The 20504-nt window shown below is 38.6% G+C and overlaps 2 protein-coding genes across 4 annotated transcripts in view; one reads left to right on the forward strand and one right to left on the reverse strand.

Moving 5' to 3' along the window:
* Positions 1-3306, forward strand: part of LOC107745814 (uncharacterized) — an 8224-nt gene extending 4918 nt beyond the window's left edge. The window contains exons 4-6 of the mRNA XM_016559820.1: positions 2378-3037; positions 3127-3235; positions 3268-3306. Of these exons, the coding sequence (XP_016415306.1) occupies positions 2378-3037; positions 3127-3235; positions 3268-3306 (808 nt within the window). The remainder of the gene's footprint in view (positions 1-2377; positions 3038-3126; positions 3236-3267) is intronic.
* A 5749-nt stretch (positions 3307-9055) lies between these two features.
* LOC107745741 (peroxisome proliferator-activated receptor delta-like) overlaps positions 9056-20504 on the reverse strand; it is a 14179-nt gene continuing 2730 nt past the window's right edge. For 2 of the 3 annotated variants that reach the window (XM_016559694.1, XM_016559693.1), the window contains exons 2-9: positions 17788-17850; positions 16765-17155; positions 14534-14685; positions 13902-14040; positions 10768-10967; positions 10335-10538; positions 9989-10232; positions 9056-9734 (exon numbers count right to left, since the gene is read on the reverse strand). In XM_016559694.1, the coding sequence (XP_016415180.1) occupies positions 9487-9734; positions 9989-10232; positions 10335-10538; positions 10768-10967; positions 13902-14040; positions 14534-14685; positions 16765-17155; positions 17788-17796 (1587 nt within the window). In that variant the 5' untranslated portion in view covers positions 17797-17850 and the 3' untranslated portion in view covers positions 9056-9486. Of the gene's footprint in view, positions 9735-9988; positions 10233-10334; positions 10539-10767; positions 10968-13901; positions 14041-14533; positions 14686-16764; positions 17156-17396; positions 17851-20504 lie in introns of all 3 variants that reach the window. The other variant, XM_016559692.1, reaches the window with a different exon arrangement.

A 20504-nucleotide genomic window follows, 5' to 3' on the forward strand; every position in this document is an offset into this window, starting at 1 on the left:
TATGGGGTGCTGTGTGTACATTAATGAGGAAAAAAAATTAACTTAAATGATTTTAGCAAATGGCTGCAATATAACAAAGAGTGAAAAATTTAAGGGGGTCTGAATACTTTCCGTACCCACTGTATTTCTCATGTCTGTGTGTCAAGTATTCGCTGAGTTTTTGTTCATTTTAGTGACTCGTTTCAGGAAGATATTCGCGGAGACTGAGACTGCAGAAAGCGCACCCTATTTGTTTTCTGTATTATACAAAAGCAAAAAAAAAAAAGTTTTGTTGGTATTGCGAGTGTATACAAATAAAAGTTGACCTTTTACAGTTTCAAATGATGTATTACCTACTCTTATCCGTACAATCAAAAATTATGAAACATTTTAAGTTCTTTTCGCTGTTATCAGGAAAATGCAAGTGATCGTTCAAGTTTTAATACTTATGTAATTTTTCAGTCAATATTAAATTAATGAAAGAGCTATGAGTTTTACTTTGTAGTGTATTTTGTAGGTTTGATAACTTGAAAAGTAAAGTAAACTTGAAAGTAAAGTCATTCATAATTTGATTACCGTATTGACCCGAATATAAGACAATGTTTTTTTCTTGGAAATCAAAAGGTACATCTGGAAAAAGGGGGGTCGTCTTATATTCGGGTCAATACGGTACTTTTTAAATGCAGTAATCAGTAATGTAATCAAATTACAATTTTAAAGAAGTAATTAGTAATTTGTAGTGGATTACTTACCCAACACTGATTGCATCTGACACTGGTGTTGCTTAGTTTAGTAACATGAGCCTGCACTTTTGAATGTTCCACCCTTGCCGCCATGACTGATTGTCTGCACATAAACACACACCACACATGTGCATGGATAACACACGTACTACGTTGAGCAAGCGTCGGCCACATCATTTGGTGAAGGACAATGACAGGCAGCAGCTTTTAATTAGCCATTAACATTGAAGTGTACGGAGATAAAACAACACAAGTATCGATAACAGTATAGTTTGTCCTGAAGCTTATCGGTAGTCCGGTATTGACCCAATTACGTACCGTCCAAAAAAATACCGGTTCTCTGTACCCATCCCTACTAGACAGTAGTTTAGACACGGTCGTTTATTTTTTAACTCTGCAGTTGTGCAGTAAATTTCACTTTAAAGATTCACTTTTCATTTATAAAGATGACCTGAAAAAAACTGCCAAAAATCTTGTTGGAAAACAAAGACTTTTAAGATAAAAATGACATGAAATGACCATTATAACCAGATGGCAGCAGAGGATCACTCATTAGCTCAGTTACCATTTCCACTTCCTAGTTTTCACGTCTTGTTTTGGATTTATTATAAAATGACTATTATAACAAATTTTTGTACTTTTACTGTACTTGCGTATAAAGGTTAGCAAATACAATACAAATATTTTGAAATATTATGAGATTTAATTTAAAAACTACAGTTTTAAACATTGCTTTAAGTTTTATCTTTTAACTGTAGAAGCTGTTATATATTCGGCCTACACAGACTTGCTGCTGCTGCAGTTTTGTTACTCTGAATTTATTCTGCATTAATGCACAGCTCTATTTTGACCGGCTTGTCAGATAGTTCGTTCCGTCCATTGCTAGTTATCACTGTCAATCATAGCAATGACTCGTGTTTTTTTTAGCGGAACAATTTAGTAGATTCACTCATGTTTGTCATTCCTGAAACAGTATACGTGGATGTTTGGTCCTCTAAGGCAAACAAAACTTTACTTCAGAATGTGAATGGATTATGTAGTGAAACTGAGCAAAGGGCGCTCCTGTTATAGCGCAACTGACCGAGCATTCTCACGTCAAAACTCCTGAAATATTAACAACTAACTACAGTCAATCTCTTACTTACACCGTTTGCATGCTTTTTTTCTTGTTATAATGGGAAGATCTGAGAGCGCGTTTTGCCGGAAGGTGACAATTTTGCATCACCTGTCACCGTCTGCTGCTCATAACTGCTTAAGAGTGCACTGGCCACGAGCAATGACGTCGTAGAGGCTGTCAGACCCACAGACACATTTAATGAGGAAAGTTAAAGTGCACGTTTTAGCCAGAAGTTTCGTCTGAATTGCACGCAAGAGGCAGCATTACGTGTTCTACAACAATGCTTAGCTGCTCACAGATGTGCCTGCCTATTAATCGGCCTAATTTGCAGCACAATCGATGCCGATTCATTAAAAAATGCCATAAATCAGCCAACCTCAATGACTCAGATTGGATTGGGGTCACAAAAAAACTTGATTGGGGCATCCCTATTTAAAACACTTATTTTATTTCCTGTATGTTATTTTTGAAATGATCAAATATCTCTTTCAGTACATGCCAGTAGTAACTTGCACCCATTTTTGTTTTTCTATGAAAGGAAAAGCTTTAGGCTTCAAAACTTTGAAGTCTTTAATTATAGTGATGATGATGATGATGATGATTATGGGCAAAATTTGAGAGCTCTGGAACCACCACCTCATGTGCAGCCGCCAACATTTCAGTCAGTTAGTCCCCTTTGCCAGCCAGCTAGTCAGCCACCAGCCAGCCAACCAGAAGGCAGCAAACCTTCATTCTACAATCCAGCTAGTCAGCCACCACTGACTCACCAACCATCACTTTACCAGGCAGCTAGTCAGCTACCATCCAACCGACCAGTAAGCGATGAAACTTCACTCAACAAGCCGGCTGGTCGTCCATCACTGACTCACCAACCATCACTGACTCATCAGCCATCACACTATCAGCCAGCTAGTCAGCCTTCACTGACTCACCAGCCATCACTCTACGAGCCAGCTAGTCATCCACCACTGACTCACCAACCATCACTGACTCATCAGCCATCCCACTATCAGCTAGCTAGTCAGCCACCAGTGATTCTGCAGTCTTCTCTCTTTCAGTCAGCAATACAGCCAAGTTCAGATAACTCACCAACATTGTGCGTGTCCCAAAGTCACTCCAAAGAACCAGCAGACTCAGAATCTGTTTTCAGGAGGAACCAACAATTTCAAAGTATGTTATACAACTGTGCCACTTTAAAGTTAACATTTTTAAAGGGGTCATATGACGTTGCTAAAAAAGAACATTTCATTACACCAAATACACAAAATAATGTTTATGCGGTTTAAGGTTAAAAAACGATGGGGCCCAATTCAGGCATCGTCTTCCTGTAAAAGATATGGAGTCTCTCCTGTGCCTGGAGGCCGAGCTGAAGAACCTAGATACTAAATCAGAATTGGTAACATTTTTAATGCTTATGTCTTATTTCAGCTACCCTTTGTATGTAGGGCCAGGAATACCACAAACTAAGTGCAGTTAATGTGTTGACCAGTACTTACCAGCCCTGTTCCTGGAGGTGCATCATCAAAACACATTTTGCATGTTATCTGATAGTGCTAGATATTGAGACAAATTTCGCGATTCTGTTTGCATTTGTTTCACAAGATTGCGATTAGATACAATTTAGATCTCGATTCAGTATTTATTCATTTGGATAAGGCAATCAGGTACAGTACATGTTTTTTTTTTTTCCCTCCCAAGTATTTTTTTCCCTCAAAATCTCTCTTAAAGGGTTAGTTCACCCAATAATGAAATCGATTCAGTATTTATTCATTTGGATAAGGCAATCAGGTACAGTACATGTTTTTTTTTTTTCCCTCCCAAGTATTTTTTTCCCTCAAAATCTCTCTTAAAGGGTTAGTTCACCCAAAAATGAAAATTAGCTTGTGTTTTACTCACCCTCGAAGCATCCTAGGTGTACATGACTTGTCCAGTGTTACCTTGGCTGTTTAAGGCCTGTGATGGATATATAAATATTACACTAAAACTGCCAGCAGGTGGCAGCAAGTCCCTTTCTGAATGAGTAATTCATTGATTCCTATCCAAACGATTTATTCAAAATGTCTGATTCATTTAGAAACAAAGCAAGTGACTGACTTTATGAATGGATCATTGACTCATTTATTCAAAAGATTCATTCAGGAATGAAACACTGCAGTGGTGATCTGAGACATGCAGATGTTCTGTTCCAGCTTTGATTGGAACTATTTTCATTGGAGAAACAAAACAAAACAAAACTGACAATATTAGCTTGTATGTTTTAATATATTTAGTTAACTCTTAACATTATTGTTTTGATTTAGTATTATTATTGATTAGGGCTGGGCAAAAAAAAATAGATTTTTCGATTAATCGTTTTTTTAAATGACGTCGATTCGATATCGATTCTCAAAAGCCGCGAATCGATCTTTTCCGGGATTTATTTCAGCACACATTTAAAACAAGATCTGATTAACGTGAATCTTATCATTAGTCTTCGCTAATAAATATTAATAAATCTTTATTTTTAAAGGAATAATCTCATCTGTTTTCTTTTTAATTTTAACAGACAACCTCTGTTGTGCAGCACTTTTTTTGCCAAAAAAAAAAAGGGTTTACTTTTTTTTTGATTATAAATTAAATTAATGTTTTATGCTTTCATCTGATTACCATAAAAATTAAGAACATTTTATAGGGCCCTATTATTGTTTAAAAAAGGACCCATTATTGATATTTGATGTATTATTTGATGTATTATTAAATTCAATACTTTTTAATAACAAGCACTTTTTAAAATTAAAATGCCCATATTTGATATTCAAAATCAGTAAACTCATTCATTAATAAAACAAAAATGTTGATCAAGAATAATTTTTGGAATCGTTAGGGATTCTCAGAAACAATCTGATTGCAAGTAGGGGTGTTGAAATTAATCGTTGCATCGTGATGCTGACATGGACGATTTTGCATCAATGCAGTAATAGACCATAATCAATTATAGCCTACTGATGTCATTTGCATACGCGCTTGTCACTCAAGTATTAAAAAATGCACCCACTATTTTTAAATCCGAGATCTGGGCACATTTTGGAAAAACCAAGCTTAGTGTGGGGAAAAAAAAAACATGATCAGAATCAATTTTGAGCATGGCTTTTTCCCCACATATGGCACGTGTGTGTGTGCTAAAGACAATCGCTGCGAGCTTCATTGCACGAGATATGCGCTGTGAGACACATGCACATTTGCTTGACAGTGTGTGCTTCCACCCACCGTTATTTCAGTGTTTTATTTTTAGATGTGCTTTCATTGTGTCACAAAGCAAGGCCGGAAACAACAGGTAAGTGCAAAACAGGATGGTTTATTGACCCCATCATGCACCTGTGTGCCGTCTAGGGGTGTTGAAATCAATCGTGTCTACGATGCATCGCAATGCAGTAATGGACCGTAATTGATTATAGCCTTCTGACGTCATTCACATACGCGCTTGTCACGCGAGTATTAAAAAATGCACCCACTATTTTTAAATCCGAGATCTGGGCACATTTTGGAAAAACCAAGCTTAGTATGTGCGCTAGAGAGAATCGCATTGCTTGACAGTGTGCTTCCACCCGCCGTTATTTCAGTGTTTTACTTTAGATACGCTTTCATTTATGCTGTTTGGAATACAGTACGTATTAGATGCACGAAACTCACACACTGACAGACTTTCATGTACGCTTTGTGTTTGTTTGTCCTGAAGCTCGATCGTGGCTGCGGTTAAATGCACTTGCATCTCCAAATATATTGATACGAAATTGATGTAAACACAGTCAGTTATGTTTTCAGAACAGTATAAAGCATCTGATATGTAGAAATAGATCTGTGCATTAGTGTGAAACGTACTGAAAGTACTTTTTGTTTGTCACTTTTAATTGCCTTTTCCCCCTTTATTACTTTATATTTGCTTGTATGTTTTGAAGCTATATTTATTTGGTTAAATTCTTAACAATTGTTTTGATTTATTATTAAGTTGTAATTATTTTGAAAAGTAGCCTGCTTATATAATTTAATAAAAATACACAAAATAAATTTGATATAATCGTGATGCATCATGATATCGAATTGAATCGAGTCATGACAATCACACAGTGTGAATTATCAAATACACGATCTGAGAGAATCGCCGACGCGTCGCCGACAGCTGTGAAATATTTGGCATGCTAAATATCTGGAGCTGTCGGCGATTCACAATCACGCTGTGTGAAATGAGTTCTGACTGAAAAACACATCTGCGATGACCTACAGCCAATGAGAGACCAAGATACAGGGCAGCGGGAAGTTCGGGGAGGAGTTATAGACCAGAATATCAGTATTTTAATAGATATATATATCGTCCTATTGTAAAGTCATGCAGTGTGTAACCTCCTGTCTCCTTCCATCGTGCAGTGTGAACACAGCAACTGAATGCTGCCCCAGATAGTCATTCAGTGTGAAACCAACAGTGACGCGACGTCTTTGAAAATCGTGCAGTGTGAACTCGGCATAAATAAATAAATATTGACAGCTAGTGGCTGAAATGGGTACTGCAGTTCAAAATCAAAATATTGGAGAGCGTTGTTTCTTCTGCCTACCCTCTTCAGACTCGACGCTCACGCAGGTTGCGAGATGCACAAAGGAACGAGCGCAACTAACAATGTTACCCAACGAGCCTCACAGTGTAAGCCGATGAGTTGTTTTATCCGTGTTCAATGTCTCTGGTCATAGAGATTTTTAGATGGATGCCGAGGCTTTTTAGGTCGGGTGGAATCTACGATCTCTGACCCAGTTCATTTGCTGGCTTCAAGGGTTTCCAGGTTTTCACAAAAAAAACAGCCCAATCGCTACTCAAAACTAGCCCAATTGCGTTTCGAGGGGGTCCCCAGTTAAAAATCGCATCCGGGGGGTAAAATACACGTTTTTTGGCGGGGTTCCCCTGCTAAAATTCGTATTCCAGGGTATAAATATCATGTTATTGGAGTCGCTTCATCCGCGGCAACAGTGTTAAAGTAACCCAATTCCGCGGGAAAACCGTGGACTTGGCAAAACTGGCTTCAATGGCTGCAATACACTGTATTTTCTGCCAACTGGCAACCCCAGGTGTTGAAATACTATTGGGTAAACCTGCAGTGGGCGGAATCATGCAGACCAAAACAAAAACAGACATTCCAACAGGGAACGCACATTTCAAATTTTGTAGTATTGTTTTTCGAAGAAACAAATGTGAACTTAACATGTTTCCTAAATATTTGCAAACATATTATGGTATTTTTATGCTTTAGTACAGTCAAAAAAATTACATACAACACCTTTAAACATGACAGACGAAACTAAAAGTTAATGGTGAAATATAAGATTACACCGGATAAAACGGCAGGTTTAGTCACTCATTAAAGGGTTATTCATTGACACCAATTTGTTTCTTATTAAAATGTAAATGTAATTAGTAAACCGTAAATTATGAAAAAGATTAACATTTATATTTTATTACTGCAAAATGCTTGTGAAATATTGGTATATCTGGAGCTTTTCATAAATCACAAGAAACTCATAGGTGTAAGGAACTGTTTTACTGTGACCCAAATAATATCCCACAAATCATAACACTTGTGCATCTTGTCCGGTCTTGTCAGTGAAGCAAGACACTGCTCAGATGGGCCAGACTGGAAAAGTAGAACGATATTGGTGAATGTCTGGTGTGAAAATGGATGACAAAAAGTATTTTAAAAATAAGAAAAGAAAAAAAAAACCATACATTTCTTATAATTTCATATTATTGTGCTCTCTAGATTCACAGTAACAGGTTTCTACATGATCATAGATCTCTGACATCAAGTTCCACCTTGAAAAAAAAACAAGATCAGAAAAGCACATTTCAGCCATAAGAGAAAAACTCTATATTTTATCTATATATTTTATAGATATTTCTGAGATACTTCTGGATGTGAAATGGTAGATGTGTTGCACATCATATTAATACCAATTAATGTAATTCAACATCACTGTTTTTGACAAGACCCATTCTAAACTCAGAAGTGTCCAAGTTATTTCAATAAAAGACAACAGAAGTATCTATTCAAAATGCATTCCATTCATTTTCAATGCACATACAACTATCATGGCATGATCGTTAAGTAATTAATTAATGCATCTGATTTAAAGAATGAATTTAAGTTTGTGTACTATACATGTTCTAGTTTGAATGTAACCACAGCCTGCTTGCTTTCAATCACTCAATATATATTCATAGAACATGTTCAATCAACATATAATGGAAGACCTAATTTAATACAACTGCTTGTCAAGGAGACAATAAAATCTAAATGATGTTGTCTCTCAAATCAGTAAATATGACCTTGAGACTGGTACCGGACGGTGTGCCAAAATACAAGTACCATCATGGTACCAGTGTTTAACAAAGGGATCAGCACATAAGAATTTCATATAAGTATATCATGAACAAAGTGAACAAACATTTCCATCCATACAGCTGAAATTATCACGCTGTTGTAGGTTTATCCCAAAGAGTTCAAGTGAATTATTAAGCAGATTTGTCTTCAGTTTCAATACCAATATATATTTGTAGCAGCTGACACTGAAAACAACATCCTCGACAAAGTAACATAATTCCAAAATAATATAACTCCCTGCTGTACAGTTTTGTGTGGAGTCTAACTTTTACTTTAGTAAAAGTGCCTAATCAAACAGAATCAGGAGGAAAGAAGAACTACAAAATAGAAGCCCTACAAACATACAGTAGGTTTTCCATACAGGGGGTTTTCCACTGGGTACAGTACCTGGTACTTTTTTTAGTACCACCTCGGTTGGGGTTCCAAGTGAACCGTACCGTTACCAAAACGTGACGTGTAAACTCTGCCGATCACGGATTGGCCGGAGATAATCGTCTCTACCTGCGTCACTGAACTTGCGACACAAACACAAAAGAACCGCTAGATTTAAATCAGCACAGCCAGCGTAGAATCTAAGGCAACTGTTTTGAACGAGCGCACCTTGTCTGTTGCGGAAGAACAGACGTTCCTCTCGTTGATAGCAGAGGAGCGGATCCAGCGAGAGCTTGATGGGGCGACGCGGAATGAAAACGTTTTTTTTAGGAGTCGTGGTAGTAGAGGCGGCGCAACTATAACGACATGTGAATAATCCCGCCCACTGTAAAGCGGTACTGAACTGCAGTGGAAACGCAAACCGTGCCGAGCCGAACCGTGCCGTGCCGTACTGAGCCGTGCCGAGCCGAGTCGTGCCACGCAGTGGAAAAGCGCCATAAGTGGCATTTCAAGAGCTTGACTGTTCTCTGATCTCCTCAGAGAAACATGCTAGATATCACTTAAATGTACTTGCAAAGCAAAATCATGATGGAAAAGACAACTTCTAAAGGTGTTAGCCCTCATCAAGCAAATTAATAACAACATGATAGTAGTAGAAGTAAATGGTGACTAGATGTTCTGCGTCCTTGAGTTTAAATAAAAAACACTCAAAGTGTCAAAAATGTCAGTATTCAAAGTCAATATTTGTAAAAGCCCTTTACAAAAATTCATTAAAAAAAAAAAAACAATGGCACCACGGTGCCATTAAGATGTGTGCACTCTCTCCGTTCAGGAGGGAACTCTGAAGTCCATTCTTCAGTCAGGTCCTTGCATGTCAGTACATGTCTTTATAGATCTCCTGTAAAAGTGGGTGGAGGGAGGTCTCAGATTCAGTCTTTTTGATCATCTGAACCAGCTGGGCGTTCTCTGTGACCAGCTGTCTGAGGTCAGCCATCTTCTGCAGCAGTTTGGGGAAGAGATGAGGAGAGTCAGGGTGGTGCATCTGAAGATGTTGGTCCAGAGCTTGCAAGATGCCATCCTGGATCTGTTCGACCTGCTTCACGTTCACCAGCCCAGGACGATCTAGAGCAAAGAGAAACCATTTTTAGCTTCCTTCTTCTTGTTTAGCTATTTTACTGACATTACAATTGGTTGGTTTACAATCCAGTGTAAAGTGTGCTTTTTCCATGTTGTGATAAACAAGCTTTTGATCTCTTCTAATGTTGGGTTCTCATTTTACTGTCATTACTCCAGAAATTCTTTGTGGATGTAAATTGTATAGACAACAACAAAGGACATTTGAAAACATGCTGATCAAACAAACAACATGGCCTTGCCTCCGCACAGTATGATGGCTGCTACATACAGAGCCAGGTCACTGTCATCCAGCTCCAGGGCATTGAATTTCACCGCAAACTCAAATTTGGGCTCCATGATCTCGCTGAAAGGTTTGCGTAGACTACGCAGGAATTCTCTCGTCACAAAGCCCTTCCCATTGGCCACCAGCAGCCCGTCTTTATTCATGAGCGATGGGAGCATCGCAAATATGGCCTCATGGACTCCATATTTTAACAGCGTTACCTGAGAGAAAAAGTGGGAGATGACTTCAGTGGAAAAATATGCATCAATACTTAATTCATGTATGATAACAAATACGAGCAGCAACTAAAAACTCATTCTCACCTGATCATTAAGGAAGAGATCCACAAAGCCAGGGATGTTTTTGGCAAACTCTGTGAGCTCTCGCACAATTTCAACTGTGGTGCACTGGCAGCGGTAGAAGACATGGACCCCAATCTCTTTGTTGGGTGGTGCTCCATTAAGCTGATTCCAGACCAGCCCGTTTTCCGCCTGCCATAGTGAGTCCATATCATGGATCACAAAAGGCTGGAGATGAAATGAGAACAACAACTGGAATAACTACAAATCAATCATATACTATTTTGTGTAAAAAAAAAAAAAAAAACATTTTAAAATCAGTTTTAATATAAAAATAAATATTGGCTTAGCGTATCTGCCAGAACTTTAATATCAATCCATCCTTAGACTTGCTAAAATAAACCATATGAGAAAACTGCAATTATTGGTGGCATCTCACTGAAAGCTAAGCGCATACCGATGTGCAGCTCGTCTTGCCCGTGAGGATGCTCCGTGCTTTTTTCTTGGTCATGTTGAGGTTCCTCAGGTAGGATGTGTTGACATGCTTGGCCAGTGTTTTGAGGTCAGCTCCACTAGAGCTTTGCAGTTTCTCCCCAGCGATGAGCCCTGCCACTAGCTTCTTCTTCTCCGCCTCTGGCATACGTCCGTACCTGATTGCTGAGGCAAAGAAACAAAAACAAGCTCCATTTATTACAACATAACCCAGTACACATTTAAAAATAAAGCAACAATTTATGAATGCTCAAATATTAATTGCTGAGTATGACTATTAAAGGAGACATCGGAAGCCCATTTTCCACAAGTTGATATGATTCTTTAGGTTCTTCGTGAAATGTCTGTAACATACTTTGGTTAAAATTCCTCGATGGTTGTGTAAAACAACATCAAAAACAACTCTGTTCACAGCGACCCGTTTCGGTGCATGTCTCTTTAAATGCTAATGAGCAACTGCTCACCCCACCCCTCTCTTCCGGATGAGGAAAGGCGATTTGCAAATAATCATAAAAATATAAAGTAGGAGACTTATGGAGGTGCAGCTGGATCACGAACAGTGGGTACTGATTAGGGCTGTGCGATATTGAAGAAAAATGCGATATGCGATAACTCATTAAATAATGTGATATTCGATATGCGATACGATAATGCTTAAAGTGCCACATGCTCAGATGAAACAGTTTTACTCAGCTGTTGCTGAGTCAGTTCTGTAAACTTCTATTACTATCTTGTGTCATATATATATATATGGTTATTTGTATGATTAGTGTAATTATTTTAACATGAGTTTAGGAACTGAATAATAAAAAGGAAAAATAAAACACTGCGTAGTATTTACTCTTTGAATTCAATATGCACTGATTCTTATTTAAGCTACAAAAGTTATTTAGGTAAGAGCAGTGAGTGATTTTCTCTTTGTCTTTTGTTCATGGCCCCAAATATTGCAAGCTGTAGCGATATGCATATTGCGATATGTACGTTTGCGTTATTTCGATATATTGCACAGCCCTAGTACTGATCCATCCTTGAGTTTTAACTTTTTAGCAAAACCTGCCTTGAATTGTCCCTCGTTCAGAAAGCAGTCTGGAGTAAAATGATTTTGCAGACTTCTAAATGAATTTAGGTGTATTCGGTGGCACATTACCATCAAAAACAAAACTAATCCAAAGCATCCTCAGTGGCTCTGATTTCGGGAGAAAATGAAGACTCTTATGTTCACTTTTACATCTAACTACAAAACACCTGCATTGCTTACGAGACACTGATGTTGCTACAGCTGCTCGAGCGCAGAGAAAATGGCAGACAGCGTATAACTGGCTGAGGGTGGAAATATGCTAATACGGGACAATTCGTTAACGGCCGTGGGCGGGGCTTGAGCAATATGACATCATATTGCTCAGAAAATCTAACTGAGACCGTTTAGGTTTTTTGGGGATTAAAAAAAAAAAAAAAACGAAGTGAATGGATTTTTATCATTGTGTGGTTGTGTCCACACACTGCTAAGACGCATTTACATGCAAACTCCATGTAAAAGTGAATTTTGCATCCGATGTCCCCTTTAAAGGAATATATGGCACAAAAATGAAAATTTTCTGAAAATGTACCCACCACCCTCAGACCATCCAAGATACTGATGAGTTTGTTTCTTCATCGGAAAAGATGAAGTGAATGGGTGCCATGATCAAGCAGTGACGGTGTAAAATTAAGCACCCTAATGATGAACATGCTTCTAACAAACACACAGCTTTTCACTTCACAGGACATTAATTGATAAACTGGCATCGTGTAGATCACTTGTGGATTATTGTGATGTTTTTATCAGCTGTTTGGACTCTCATTCTGACGGCACCCATTCACTGCAGAGGATCTATTGTTGAGCAAGTGATGTAACACTAAATTTCTCAGAATCTGTTCTGATGAAGAAACAAACTCATCTACATCTTGGATGGCCTGAGGGTGAGAAAATGTTTCAGCAAATTTATTCCTTTAATATTCAGTTTCGCACATACTAAGTGGATGTAAAATGAGAGTGAAAATTCTAAATGCTTTAAAGTGCCCCTATTATGGATTTTTGAAAATTACATTTCATGCAGTGTGTAATGCAGCTGTATGTGAATGTAAACCGTCTGCAAATTTATAAAGCTGAAAGTGCATCATAAATAAAGTTATTGTGGATAATGTAATGTCAAGAAGACGCTGTGCTCTGTGCTGTGAAAGTGAATTCGATTTATTTTCACTTCCAAAGGATGAGGCTGTGAAGAATCAGTGGTTAAAATTCATATTTACTAAGATACCACAGCAGTATAATCCCAAACTTTTGCCGTGTTCCCATCATTTCACTGACGACTGCTTCCCCAATCTCTGCGAGTTCATAAACCGGTTGTCCTTGAAAGATGGGTCAGTGCACAGTTTGTTTGGAATGGTTTGCTCCTCCAAATCACAACCTGTAAGTGTGATTAATAATTGTTGCTTTGATGTTCTGTTGAGTGTGCAAAATATGTCGTTTTGTGTGTTGTGTTGTGTATACAGTCAGTGCAGCTGTGGGTCTCTGGCTAACTCACGTTATAGTTCTGCTAATCAGCTGTGGGCCCGCTATTGTCTAGAAATGTTTCGATTAATATAGAATGTCTGTTGTACCTGGAGTCATGATAAAGGATGGAGCAATACGTTGGTTTACAAAATCAGTACTCTTTGTCTGTGTTCGACTAACGCATATACCATTATTGTTTGGGTCTTTTTTATTATTATAATAGGATGTATTATTGATAAGACATATTCCAGTACTGGTAATGGGTGTTTCGTTTCAGACATGCACTGTATGCAGTCGACCAATCACAACAGACTGGGTCATCGGACCAATCAGAGCAGAGTAGCCTCATTCAAAGGAGGGGTTTGGAAAGATGAATCTTCAAACTAATCGTTTGAGAGTCGTTGAGAAATAACGTAAAATTAAATGCATATTATAAGAAAATGACACTGTTTGTGGATCTTGCAGGCATGTAAACCTGTTGTTGGGGACTCCCAAAACCAAATTATAAACATTTCAAATAGTATAATAGGGGCACTTTAAATTGTGGTTATATGCAGACTGCTCACCATCATGTGACATGCCCAATGCCAGGCACTTCTGGAAGCGACAGTACTGGCATTTGTTTCGGCTCTTTTTCTGGACTTTACAGGCACGCTCACACTGCTCATACTCCAGCTTCATACGAATGGTGCGTCTGAAAAAACCCTTTAAAAAAATATGACACTTCCTCACTGAAAAACAGCAAGTCAAATATGCACTTGGATTGCAGAGTTATTTCACCACAGAAATGCAACTTTAACCATTGATTCAAGGTAAAGAAATAGAGTGGTTTTATTAAAGATGCTGTAACAGATTTCAGTCATTTCGCTAAAATCACAGTCTTTAATTACACTGTCCCATACCTTCAACACAGAAAACAACACAAAAATTCTCCAAAGTTATGTCAATTCACATGCAGACCAGGTTTCTGATTGGTTGAAAAAAAAAAAACCTGGGTTGCTTGCAGATAGTTTTGGCTGTTTACAGAGCCAGATGTGATTTCTCAGGACATCTATTTTGGTGATAGTATAGATAGTATCACTTACAGCACCTTTAATGTTCAGATATCATAGATGACGATCTATTTTAGGCCATAAATCCATCCACAGTTTGTGAAAAACCTTGACTGCAGTAGTTTTGACAAGTTCAGCAAAATTACCTTGCAGCCTTCACAAGCATGTACTCCATAATGAAATCCTGAGGCTTTATCTCCACATATGCGGCACTCGACGTTCAGGCCCAAAGTACTGGGGTCATCCCGACCCAGCCGTAACTGGTCTGACAGCGAGAGAGAGGGGGTCTGTAATGGATCTGTAAATATGAGCCAAAAACAAATAGAAACTTCTTAAAGGATCTCTTATCAGAGAACTGCAAAAGTATATATTTTATGGATAAAATATATATACATTTATTTATTTTAACATCAGAAAGCATGACAGGAAATAGTCTGACATAAATAAATGTAAAAAAATAATAATAATCTAAAAAGTCTATTGAAATGTTAGGAAACAGTTCTCTACCATATTTTACTATTAATTTATTCATTTTAATCTTCTATTAATGTTGTTTTGTTAAAGGGGTCATGAACTGAGAAATAAAATTTCCCTTGATCTTTTGACATAACAGATCAATGTACTGTACTATAAAAACAATCTGTAAGTTTCAGAACTAAACTCTCGTTAGTTCAAAAACAGCTTTTATTGAAACCAAAATGACTAGTTTTGGAATTTGTCACAATCCAAACAGTCATGCTTAAAAATGGCCATGTTTAAACATCTACAGAAAGGCCATAGCTAGGGATGTAACGATTAACCGCGAGCCGGTTGAAAATCGATTCAAATATGTGACGATTCAAATCGGTTGATTTCATTTTCACAAAGAAACATGCAGCATTTTGTCCAAGCAATAATAAAAGACACACATTTAATTTATAATTTGTCTTAAATCTAATTTGTTAAAAAAATCATGAATCAAATCGAATCGTGAATTGAGTGAATCGTTATTATCCCTAGCCATAGCACTGAAATTACATATGTATATTGTATGTATACTCTCACACTTTATTTGCTTTTATTTATTTTTTTATTTTTTTAAACTTGATGATTATAGAAATCAAAATAACAAAAAGCACACCGGACAAAAAGCGTAGCACGTTGTATCTATAACTCGCAGGTTTCACACACCGGGCACATTGTGTTCAGTTCAAGCAGCTGTCCAGAACAGTTTATTTAATCACCAAACAGGCAAAGGTTCACTATAAGAATGAACAAAGTGGCAAAACAGAAAGAGGAAGCACGATCTATACTGTAGCTCTCTATTTGAAGCATACAGAAAGGCAAACGTTACACTGAAAAATGCACAATACACAATCTTCCAGCCTTGGGTGAAGTCATTCTACATACGAACAACGATCTGGGACAAATATAATGTAATTTAATGGAAAACTATGTGAGTGGTCATCTGTGGAGCGGCAGGGACTAGGGTCGGCTGCATGAACATATCAATATGCTTTCTCACGTCACTAGCTTTAAATATGCAACTTCAATGGATAACAAATGCATAAAAGTGACCAATTGGATATAAACTAATGCAAATAGATGGTAACAATCGTGACATCAAACATTTGAGCCAGACTTGAGTGTGTTTTGGTCAAACTGTTTCAACCTCTTGAGGTGCTACTAATGTTCGCGTCCTCACAGCATTGTTGGCAAACATACTTCTGTTCTTTCACTACTAATGCAGCATCTAGACAACTAATTTAATTACTTTATAATGATATGAAAACATGTACAACCCTGTGAGAAAACCTTTTTATTCAGTTAACTCTTTTGGAGAGATCTTTAACAGAGTTAAGCCAAATACAATTTACAGTTTTTAGCTAAAATAAATAGCAAAAATCTGATATAATTTAGACATAAATTTTCTCGCCATGAAAATAGCCACAGAAGCTGGCATGGCGTTAAACACAAACAAAGAATGAAAACATTTACTGTAGTATACTGTATACACACCGCTTCTATGTCTGTTTTAAATCCGCGTCTGAAGTGTCCGGCTCTGTGCAGCACGCAGCTTCACGTGTCAAAACAAATAGCACAAAGTGTCAGTGATTCCGCCTCTAGAGGCCGCTCTCGTACTGTATAATGACAGCGGACCTTCTCAGCCACTCCAGCAACGGACACAACCAGCCACTCCAGCAACGGACACAACGGAAAAACTATCGGTATGGATTTTTGCAGATAGCCGATATTTCTAGCAATTAACTATCAGTGCCGATTAGTCGGCAAAACCGATCAATCGGTCGACCTCTAATTTATAGGGTTAAGTGGAGGCAAAAAATCTCACTGTCAGGATGCCATAATACTTGGCTCTGATGTCTAAGCGCAGTTTTACCTGGAAACATTTGAGCTGTTACAGAAGTGTCACTATTCTGTTGAGGACTCTCCTGTGGTGTTCCATCTCCATTCTGTAGAGTGGCCCCCCACGATCCCTTGCTGCCGGGTGAGACTTCTAATCCTGTGGCATCAGACGTCTCGCTGCCCTCCACCTCCTCACCCGACGCTGAGCTCGGCTCCTGCAGGTCTGACATCCCTCCACAGTCCGAGGATGCAGACTCACCCTCCTGGACGGCCATACATGTTGTGTCTTCAAGAATCTGGACAGGGTTCAAGTCTGTCCACGGAGACAATCGGCCCTTCGTAACTCCTGTGAACATGAGGGGCTCCTGGGCTGCCGCGACGTCTACTGGGCTGTCACATTTCATTTCTGAGGTAGGTTGTTCGACCTGTTCCATGGTTAATGACAGCGGACCTTCTCAGCCACTCCAGCAACGGACACAACCCAGAAAAACTATCGGTATGGATTTTTGCAGATAGCCGATATTTCTAGCAATTAACTATCAGTGCCGATTAGTCGGCAAAACCGATCAATCGGTCGACCTCTAATTTATAGGGTTAAGTGGAGGCAAAAAATCTCACTGTCAGGATGCCATAATACTTGGCTCTGATGTCTAAGCGCAGTTTTACCTGGAAACATTTGAGCTGTTACAGAAGTGTCACTATTCTGTTGAGGACTCTCCTGTGGTGTTCCATCTCCATTCTGTAGAGTGGCCCCCCACGATCCCTTGCTGCCGGGTGAGACTTCTAATCCTGTGGCATCAGACGTCTCGCTGCCCTCCACCTCCTCACCCGACGCTGAGCTCGGCTCCTGCAGGTCTGACATCCCTCCACAGTCCGAGGATGCAGACTCACCCTCCTGGACGGCCATACATGTTGTGTCTTCAAGAATCTGGACAGGGTTCAAGTCTGTCCACGGAGACAATCGGCCCTTCGTAACTCCTGTGAACATGAGGGGCTCCTGGGCTGCCGCGACGTCTACTGGGCTGTCACATTTCATTTCTGAGGTAGGTTGTTCGACCTGTTCCATGGTTCTCCTGTCTGGCTACTAATACTCATAACCATCCATCACGTGACATTGCCTCTGAAAAGACAAAAGACATGTAAATAAATGTTAATTATTGCAACAGTGCCTCAATGGAACACGGTATATCAGAATATGACCATCATCGCTGGTGTGTAGTGCACATGCTTTAGAGATTACACGGATGACCTGAGTCTGACCTGATATCCAGTACTGCTTGGGTCATTTCCTGACTCCACCCCACCCCCCTTACCTCTCCGCTGACTCAAATAAAATTAAAGGGAAAAAATTTCATCCTGAAGATTTTTAAAGCACAGAAAGACTTTGTTCACACTGCATTAAGACCACATTAAACTGATCAAAAGAGACAGTAGAGATTTAAAATATTACAAAAGATTTCGAATGGATGCGGTTTTTTCTATTATTAAAAGTATCCTGATGCATCATAGTTTCCACTGAAATATTAAAGGGGTGGTTGATTGCGATTTCACTTTTTTAACGTTAGTGTGTAATGTTGCTGTTTGAGCATAAACAATATCTGCAAAGTTGCAGTGCTGAAAGTTCAATGCAAACGGAGATATCGTCTTTTAAAATTCTGGCAGTTTAATGCCTACAAAAACGACTGGTATGGGACTACAACGAGCTTCTTCCCAGGTCTGTTACGTCACGAACCCAGATAAACCCCGCCCCCGGCAACACGCAGCAAAGGGGGCGAGGCCATGCTGCGCTGCTTTAGAGAAGAGGAAGAGAAAACTAGAGGTGCACGTAAAAATCTGTTCATATGTGAATCGCGATTCTGTCTTCTAACGATTCTAATGGCTTCACAAGTTTCAAAATCAATGTTCTAAAGCAGCAGTTCTTAATACTGTTCCTCGTGTTCCCCTGCTCTGCATCTCTCTCTCTCTCTCATTCAGATCAGCTCCAACAAACTGTTCCATTTATACACTTATTTTCACATAGCTATGAGAAACGTTACACTGAGCCAGCTGACCAATCTCAGCCCATCGCGTATTTCTGAGGGAGGGGCTTCATAAAAACAGGAAATAATCGAGGCGTTTGTTAGAGAAGGGACAGATCGGTGTGGAATAAAGGTAAATTATGTGAAAAATAATGCGTTTTTTAAAAAACGAACCATGAACATGTTAGACTGCACCCCATAAACACAATCAAGCCTAGAAAAAACCCAGTCAACCACCCCTTTAAGCAATTTCAACATTGCTAATAATAAGAAATGTTTCTTGAGTATATCAGCATATTAGAAAAATGACCATGTGACACAATATATTTATATTAAATTGTAATAATATTTCTCAGTGTTACTGTTCATTTTAACTGTATTTTTGATTGAATAAATGCAGCCTTGGTGAGACTTTCAAATACATAAAAAAATGACAGTATTGAACGGTAGTGTATGTAATGTAAAAAATACAAGTTAATAGTTTTATATTGCAGTATTTCTTTTGATTCAGTTACATCAATTGCAGTGCTTCCCGTGATGAGTAGTTCATACCCTTATAAAAATGCCTAAATGCCTTCTTTTGTGCTTCAAATTAAAGTTTTTTTTAAATGCCTACGGAGAAAATAAATGTGAATATACAGCAGAACCAAGGCTGCTGAAAAAGTGGGCGGTCATTCTTGCATTCTGTTAGCCACTTGAAATGTCAATTCTTTTTTTTCTTTTTTTTGGCCTGGCTCAAATGCTTTCAGGAAAAGAGAATCCTTAAATGTAGAGAATCAGAAAGTAGCTTTTGTCTTAGCTAGCTGGCCTTTCATTCATTCACCACTTCCGATTACATGACCTTTATATTTTTTGAGACAGACACAAACTGTGCCATAAGCAATTACAGGTCTGTGGTATATTTAGTCTACACAGAGTGAGAGGTGATAAATCCATTATGAGACTCTGCTAGGTTGTTTGCTTAAAAAGATAAGATAACCCTGAAAAGAAAGCAGCTGTGGAAAGATTGTATGACCAATAGAAAAAGATATAGCAAAAGACTTCTGTGTTACAAAACTTACATAATCTGGTCACCCGCACAAGAATGGTGTATCAAAGCAGAATGAAAAGAGAAAGAATAATGCTGATCGTGATCTTCCTTCCTTAAGAGACACAGAACTGACTGTGCCCATGAATGTTAAGGACAGGTCAGATAACTTACATCCTAACAGAGGACATCACCTGGGCAATGAGCCATGTCAAACACTAAGACATGAATAAATGCTATTCGTAAAATACTGAAGAGATCCATGCTCTCACTCATGACCCATTTGCATGAGCAAACACAAAAACCAATCTGTCAACACAAAGGTCAAGATATATTGTGTTTCATCTGGTAGGCAGTGTACTTCCTCAGACTACACGGTGTTTACAGAATGTCTTAAAGGGATAGTTTACCCAAAAATGAAAACCCTATCATCATTTATTCACCCTCATGTCTTTTCCAAACCTTCCGGTGAACACAAAAATATATATTTTAAAGAAATCTGGAGACATTGAATAACATTGACTTTCATTGTATAGACCAGGGGTGTCCAAACTCAGTCCTGGAGGGCCGGTGTCCTGCAGAGTTTAGCTCCAACCCTAATTAAACACACCTGAATTAGCTAATCATGGTCTTACTAGGCATGCTAGAAACTTCCAGTCAGGTGTGTTGAGGCAAGTTGGAGCTAAACTCTGCAGGACACCGCCCCTCCAGGACCGAGTTTTTACACCC

Source organism: Sinocyclocheilus rhinocerous, unplaced genomic scaffold, assembly GCF_001515625.1.
Source record: "Sinocyclocheilus rhinocerous isolate Xijiao unplaced genomic scaffold, SAMN03320098_v1.1 scaffold558, whole genome shotgun sequence".
In the NCBI taxonomy this organism is placed as follows: domain Eukaryota; kingdom Metazoa; phylum Chordata; class Actinopteri; order Cypriniformes; family Cyprinidae; genus Sinocyclocheilus; species Sinocyclocheilus rhinocerous.